Source organism: Aedes aegypti, chromosome 2 (genome assembly GCF_002204515.2).
Source record: "Aedes aegypti strain LVP_AGWG chromosome 2, AaegL5.0 Primary Assembly, whole genome shotgun sequence".
NCBI lineage: Eukaryota > Metazoa > Arthropoda > Insecta > Diptera > Culicidae > Aedes > Aedes aegypti.
In genome coordinates this window covers 288,390,582-288,398,537 of record NC_035108.1, presented here as the reverse complement: position 1 = coordinate 288,398,537, position 7,956 = coordinate 288,390,582, and the positions used below count along the sequence as shown (strand labels likewise).

The window sequence follows — 7,956 nt, the reverse complement described above, 5'->3', positions numbered from 1 at the left end:
TCTGCTTTGGGGTTGTTTATTCTCATCAGCATACTCACCGGCGGTCATACTCACCGGTTGGTCGGCTATGAGATGAGCCAGTACAACTCACCTATAGCAGCGGCGTATTTAGGTAGTGATGGATAGTGCGCTATTCGTGCCGAATAACAACACTTCACAAATATTAGTTTAAACAGGCATTTTGTAATGATCTTTTGTCCGACTTTAGAAACACTGGCTCGCAACCCCGGACAGCATCTGCCTGCGCTTGAATTCATTAGTGAAAGAAATAATTTGCTCATGCGAGCACCACTTGCATTCATTGTAGTTTATAAACCACACTCACTATTTTGAACAAAACAAGTATTAAATTAAACGTTTAGCCACACAATTACGAATGAACCAATGCTGATTAGTAAGTCTAAATCATTACAACGAGAATTTGCACGACGCAAGAAAAATGCAAAACTGCAATTACAAATTTGTTTTTGTTCTTAATATCATTTTGGCAATGGTTACTAGATGATAGATTAAGGTAAAATGAAAGATAAAAACTTTATATTTGAAGTTACTAGGAAGTATTACCACAATATTTTAAATTTCATTGTTAAATTAATAAAAACCGATTAAGCGTCCGGTTATTGGTGCCGTCCGGATTTTGATTCACCATGGTATTCCAAAGAGCCTAAGGACTGTTCATTTTATAAAGTTGACACTTTGTGCATGCTGTTTCTTTTTAATTTATCAATGAAATTTCAATCGGTTTTCTGTGCATCGTTCCACTAGTATTGTACAATGTTGTGATAATAAAAAAAATCTCCAAAATAATTAAATTTCACACGAATATGGAACTACGATTAGAACGGTCGATTTTTGGAGGTTATCAAAATCAATGATTGTTAGAAATTGGCTGGAAAATTCGACAATTTATATCTTTTATTTTCAAAAAAGGCTTGTTCTCCGAAAGCATCATCAATCAGAAACTTGATGGAAAAAATCAAGTTATTTTTGGAGCAACAATTTTATAGATATAATTAAATCATTTTTCCCCAATATTTTTCAGAGAAAAATATTTTAAATTTGAAAAGAACTTATATGAGTGGAATTTTTTTGGTAAAATACGTCCTGACGGAAGTGCATAATAGTACATTATGATAAATAACTTACGCCTTCATAGAGTTACTTATATAGTCCCCACGTCACATTCGAAGCACAATAGAAAAACAATCGCTTTATTCTCAGAAGACCTTTCAAAGTACATTGACAATCATCAAAATTAGCAACACTGCTGTAATAAAATCGATTTTATTTACCACATATTATTTACATAATATGTTATTCTGACAATACCAGTTGAAATATTCGGAGAAACCCGTTTACAATTTGCTGTAGATCGATAAATATGCGTACATGATTTTAAAAGTATGAGACTTTTTAGTAAAACTACCATAAAGAGTAAAATTTATACTTAAGACTGTGGTTTAAACTCATGATTTAGCTCTCGTTTATACATCTATAGTTTCTTTAGTAATCCAAACTATTTTTGAACACGATTTTCACTTTTCTCTTTTGCTGGGAGTGAAAGGATGGTGTATCAGCAAATTTGGCCATAAATGGGTAAATCACTTAAGTTACCTAATGTCAGAGAATGGTGGAATATAATTGATTTTTTTTAAAGCTATACCTTTAGTAGAATATTAAAAGATACAAACATACAATTTGTTCTTAAAAATGAGGATTTTTATTTTGCGAGAAATAATGTTAAACTTTGACGAACAGCTTTTTCTCAGGAGTTTTTGGAAAAATTATTTAGCTCTTCAACCAAAAGCTTTTTCAAAGATCTTATATTTTAATAGCATTGTAGAATAATAGTTGAACGATGCACAGAAAACCGATTACGATTTTATCAATAAATTAAAAATATATAGCACAAACAAAGTGTCCACTTTATAAAATGAACAGTCCTTATTCCCTTCGAGCCCCCCTTTTGAGCGGTACGTAATTTGTGGATGCCGCTCCTTCGGCTCTCTTAGATGCTCAATTGCCCATTGCACGTTGACGTCATCATAAAATCGCTTTCTTTCTCTTGTTCGGGAGATCTGAAAATAACGGTGCCAGTACCTGTCAAAGTTGACAGGTACTGGCACAATAATTTTCAAGTTTTGTTGAGGAGCGAAAGAGAGAGAATTTGGCCGTGAAATGCCTAATCCGACTCTCCTAAGCGTGCCTTCGAACAACAGTGAGAGATTTTTTTGCGTCGCACTTTTGCCTTGTTTGACCACACTACTCATAAACCAACGTTGGCTCAATTAGGTAGATGGCATTAAAAGCTACATAATTTTAGTTTTAAAACATATTTCAGAATATATTTTGCTGTCAAGGAAAACAGTGCCACGTTTTAGTTACCATGGATTTGAAAGCTGTTGATTTACTTTTTTATATGCAAGCTAAAAATGTTACCCCAATTCGCCCCTGTAAATATTAGAGAAATGTAAAATATTAGATTTTTAAGTAGATAACTCCGAAAATATAAGAGATGCATTTTTGATGTCTTCTAAAGAAATGCGTATTTTATTGATTCAAACAACTTTGCAGAACATAAAAAATCTCAAAGATACCCAGAAAAAGATATAACAAAAAAACTAATTTTAAGGGATCGATCACAAAAAATCACCCATATCTCTTAAAACTAAATAGATAGAGCTAAACCTTATTCAGCAAATTTTTATTTAGTTAAATTATCTAACTTTGCGGAAGACAAAATTGGTGTATCGTAAATTTTGCAAAAAAGTGAAAATCTATCTCACTGCTAGGTGCATTCATCACAAAAATAATGCTTCCTTAAGCAGGGCTGCTACATCCCGAACAACTTTTCTGAAGACACTGTACCTCTAAAACCAACTTTTCTGGTGCAAAACATTTTTGATCACGAATTTAGGCCCTTGGAAGTACTGTGTGGCACTAGTGCTGAGTAAACAAATTTAGGCTTTGCCCTCATGATACCCCGCGCGGAAGCGACACATGTCATATGAGAAAATAATTATACTATTTATAATAGTTTATCATTGTGCCTAATAAAATGTGACTAATTTATCTAGCAATAACAGAAAACTGGATGAAATTATTATTTTAATACCAGAATGACAGGTTAAATATGAATGTTGCATTCCAAAACTAGTGTATCTCGTACCGAAATCGGTATTTTTGGACGAGCTGTCAAATCTGCACCAGGTTTTGGCTTCACTCAAGTTGTTCGTGGATGACAGCCGTTTCAGTCCTGTAATGTATACACGAACCTCCCCATAACGCTTCCGTCTTTTTTGATAGTAAGCGCACAAATTCTTCTGCCACCTCGTCGTCCAGTAGACTCAGAATCCCTCACGGTCTACTAGCTTCTGATTCTACGATCCGAATCCAACTCGATTCGGTTCGTCAAATGGATGTGTAATCAGAGTTAAGTTAACTAGGTCAATTCAATAAATGATGTCTGAAGGTAATCCGGTGTTGTTTTGATAATTCCCAAAACAGTACTGAAATGTGCTACTTTTTGACACCTACTTTTATTAGTGCTGAAAAGTAACACTTTTGTTTATATCGGTAGGAAAAGTAGGTTATTCCCTTGATAAAAAGCAGTTCGATATGCAACCGAACTGCACTCACCCTGGCTGTGGTAAGTGGTAGAACTGTAGCTTTATTTGATCCGAGCAAAACAATTATGGAAATGTCTGAAACGACAGATATCTCGGACAGACTCCACGGGACATCCGTTTAAATCCAAAACTGACCGTCCGATTTTGGTTACGAAAAAAGATCGTGAAACATGAATAGTGTTGCAGTGTTGTGTCAAATTTTCTATGGAATCGGCTGAAAATAGTGGACACTAGAGCCGAAAGATCCCTTATTTTTAGTTGTGAAAAATATGTCAGGGACACGAAGATTAAACATAAGATTTTTTCAATTCTTTGGAAATTCCTGACATTTTTTTCTGTTAGACTTGCTTGTAAAGATTTAAGAACAGCACTTGTTTAGGCTATTCCAGGCTATGGAATTTCTGGAGGTATCCTTGAAAAGATTCAATTCATTTTTTTTGCTGAGAGTACTATTCAAGGAGAACAAAAACACAATTTTTTTTCTTGTTTATCAAGACTTCAATTTCAATAAATTAATCTTATTCTATGTGTCAACAATTGGAACTACAAACAGCATACCAGTAATTAACATTGCATGGTGAAATCATTTGGATATCGCTTAATGATGATAGTACGTTGGGTAGCTAATGTGAGGAACTGGTGCCACGTAATGGTGGGCAACTGGAGCAACAAACTTGGCAACTGGGACCACAGTCTTGACAACCTTCTGGGTCAATGGCTCGCGGCGGACAACAGCGTTGAATCCATTGTGTTCGTCAGCAGTGTAATCCACAACACGACGGTAACCATCGGCGTCAACCAGAGTGTACTGTCCAACGACATTGTCTCCGTGACGTTCTTCCTGTTGGCTCTTGATGTCTCCGGTCGTGTCATCGTGCACTGAGTATGAGAACTGGTATTCAGCGGGACCATCTGCGTATTCCACGTGCTTGACGGCAACTGGCAAAACCACGGCGCTGGCAGCAGCCACTAAGGCGAGGAGAGCCAAGAACTGGAAGTAAAGAAATAGATAGAATCTTTCTTTCGAGAAATATATCCGATGTTACTTACTTTGAAAGCCATTGTGAATTAGGTTGGTTGGTATCGCCCAAAAGACTGCTAGTAGAATGATATCAGATTGCAGAATGCGTTTGGTATTTATACCAAACAACTGACAAGAACTAATTTCGAGCCACTAGTTGCATTATTTCCACCCGAAATATGATCTGGATCGTTATGCTAATGACCGCACCTTACACCTCCACACGTTGCACGTGATATTCCATTTGTAGCCTGAAACAGATTGACAGATTACCCTGTGAGCAGCTAAAAGCATGTTTTATTTTTGACACATCAAACGTGTCCAAATCTTAACACCGGTAGGCGCCGTTAATCAAAGCGTGGTCGGTCCTTTAATCGGTAGGTCAACTTGCATTGCTTCATTCATGCGTTTCGAGAAAACTGAAATCATGAATTGAAAACTTTCGTAGTGTCAACCGGTTCTCAATCTGAAACGTATCGAACTTAGGGCCGTGGGTTGATAGCTAATGGAAAAGAAATAACACATGGTCAGTTGGCTAAATTTGCGAAATTGTGATTGGTAGGTCATACGAGTTTGGATTAAATATAGTGGCAAAAATTGATTCAAGGATATGCCTTATTCAATTAACACTTCCAGTCGCTAAGAACAAAATTATGAATATATAAAGTGCGTGTTGCGTTCAAAACCAGTATCATTTAATTGCAAGCCTAAAGCCAAGCAATATCTATTCGTTGTTCTGAACGTTCTTAGCTTCTGACAAAAATGGCATTCAAAGTAAGGACTTCTTCCTTCTGATAAAACAAATTCTAATTTTTTTTCCATTTCAGTTCTTTGCTCTACTCGCCTTGGTAACAGTTGCCAGCGCCGCAGTTCTTCCTGTTGCCCTGAAGCACATTGAATACCACGATGCCCCTGCTGAGTACCAGTTCTCTTATTCTGTCCATGATGATCATACCGGAGACATCAAGAGCCAACAGGAGGAACGCCACGGAGATAATGTCGTGGGACAATACACCCTGATCGATGCCGATGGATACCGCCGAATTGTTGACTACACCGCCGATGAACACAATGGCTTCAATGCCGTCGTCCGCCGTGAACCTCTGACTCAGAAGATCGTCAAAGCTGTCGTCCCGGTAGCCAAGGTCGCTATCCCAGTGGCAAAGATTGCATACCCAACTTACTACCACCATTAAGCCATCTACGGAATGAGATTGCCAGTACGAAAGACTGCTGAATTGTTTTGTAGAATAAAATAATTTATTGAAATTCAAGTTATTTTTTTTAAATAGGGCAAGTCTTATGGTCAAAGCGGTCGTCTAGCATACATTTTTTTTTCAAATTCCACCTAAGCATGTGGATAGTTTACATAATTGCACTCAAAACTTGACCATCTATACCCACCGCAAATAGTTGATTAATTTATGCGGATTGATTGATTGACCGAACATCAGGATTTGTCAATACTATTCCTTACCGATTTTGGCAACAGGGTCTGATTTTTATGTTGCCAAACTAGGGAGTTCTGAAATGCATATGCTTTTTTTCATTCAAATTTCTAAAAGCAAAATATACGAATGATGTGAAAAACTACTACGAACCTGGGACCCTTCTTCAGTATGACCCAAAAGCAGAGACGTCAAGTATAATCAATACACGCACCATAAGAAAAGCACACTTGTTGTACACAGCGCGGTGTTACTTTCAGTGGCCATTTGCTACTGTTCTAGAGTGCAAATATGCTGCTTCAATGCAAGAGCTTCGGTGGAGCATCCTTTCTAGTGGGTTTATTTTTGCGATTTTCTGAACATACAACGCACAGTGGTCCGAATCGACAATTAAGCAGGAAAAAAGCGTTTTCTCTGTTCTCGTCGATTTTGGACATTCATTGTTTTCAGAGAAGTTATTCGTAATTGAGTTTTGCATCTTCTAAGAAAAAAGTTAAATAGGGTGCAGGGATTGAATCCTGCAAAAAATGAGAGAATCTCTCACGTATCGCTCTCTGTAACTATCATAACATGCTGCACATTATGAGAGACTGTTTATCGTATACTGCTACAACTTTGATCAGATTGGGGGGATAGTAGTGCATGATAAAACCCCTCTAAACATGCTCCAAGCCTGGGGGACACTATTGCTATTAGGAGTTCGTGGATTGTTTATCGTGCCAGTAAAGAAAAACACCTATCCCCAACGGTAAATAAGCGAGAAAAATGGATTTTATCATCGCTCTCTCTTTGGGGCTCTCGCTCACTGCTTCCATTTATCAGACTTGTTACACCTTGCGATACAATGACGATCGTGGACCGCAACAGATGGAATGTTTTTCTTTGCTTGCTTTGATCGTGCTTCATACTCAAATGAGAGCGAATTCTGCAAAGCCTGATAGGGTGATCGTTATTTAAGTTTAAGTTTTGACTCAAACTTTTTTGTTTAATCAAATTTGCGGCTGCGCTCCCCTGCAAATTTTAGAACAACTTTGTCGAAGACACTTTTGATCTAACTCTTCATTTGAGCTGAATAAATTGATTCTGAAAGTTTAACTTAGGGTAGACCCGAAAATTTGGTCTAACTTTTTTTGTTTCAGTTTTATATGAATGTGGTGTTTAGAAGAGTTGTAGAAGAAGTAATGATACACATTTTTGCTGAACATTGCAAGTTTGTAATTCTTTTGATTTTGAAGTGAAAAACTTTTTTTTAGATGCCCTTACTCATGGAGTTGGTAGGGAAAGAGGTGATAAAATGAACACCTTAAGGATATTATCTTGTTTCTGATAGAAAAAACGAGGAACATGTATAGCTGTATCGTACAACATCAAAAATAAGGATGTAATCTATAGCAGCGACACGAATTCAGACTGAAATAGCTTGATTTTCACATATTTTTATCGCTAGCAAAAAAAAAACCTCAAAACCTGCACTATATGGGTAAAATGAACAGCTGTTGGTGGTAAAATAAACATCATGCAAAAAACGTGAGCAAAACAAATATTTTTGAAAATTTTCATTGCATTCCCGAAAATATATCCATTAATGATTGTAACCCATTCAAAAAGAAATCTTAAGCTATCAGATTTGACGTCATATCATAACGATATTCACCTCACTGAAAAACCTCGAAACTCCCGAGCTAAAAGTTACGCCAGTTCTTATTGGGGGTTGCGACTGGAAGTTGAAAACGTAAATTCTTGGTTGTCGGCTATCTCAGTCTTAATCAGCAAACGTTTTAATATATTTTGCCCGACGTTTCGGCCATTTGTTGTGGCCTTTTTCAAGGGAAAAATGGTCTATCGTTTGTGATTGTAA

General features: G+C 36.9%; 2 protein-coding genes across 2 annotated transcripts; one reads left to right on the top strand and one right to left on the bottom strand.

Moving 5' to 3' along the window:
* Window positions 1–4,103: 4,103 nt before the first annotated feature.
* LOC5565379 (cuticle protein) lies at window positions 4,104–4,789 on the bottom strand. Its single transcript, XM_001649655.2, has 2 exons — window positions 4,680–4,789; window positions 4,104–4,620 (listed from the first exon to the last, which is right to left on the bottom strand). Exons 1-2 carry the CDS (start codon window positions 4,689–4,691, stop codon window positions 4,228–4,230), a joined length of 405 nt encoding a protein of 134 aa, XP_001649705.1. The 5' UTR covers window positions 4,692–4,789; the 3' UTR covers window positions 4,104–4,227.
* Window positions 4,790–5,327: 538 nt separating this feature from the next.
* On the top strand, window positions 5,328–5,924 carry LOC5565391 (larval cuticle protein A2B). The gene is made up of 2 exons (XM_001649654.2): window positions 5,328–5,424; window positions 5,478–5,924. Exons 1-2 carry the CDS (start codon window positions 5,413–5,415, stop codon window positions 5,844–5,846), a joined length of 381 nt encoding a protein of 126 aa, XP_001649704.1. The 5' UTR covers window positions 5,328–5,412; the 3' UTR covers window positions 5,847–5,924.
* The last annotated feature ends 2,032 nt before the right edge of the window (window positions 5,925–7,956 follow it).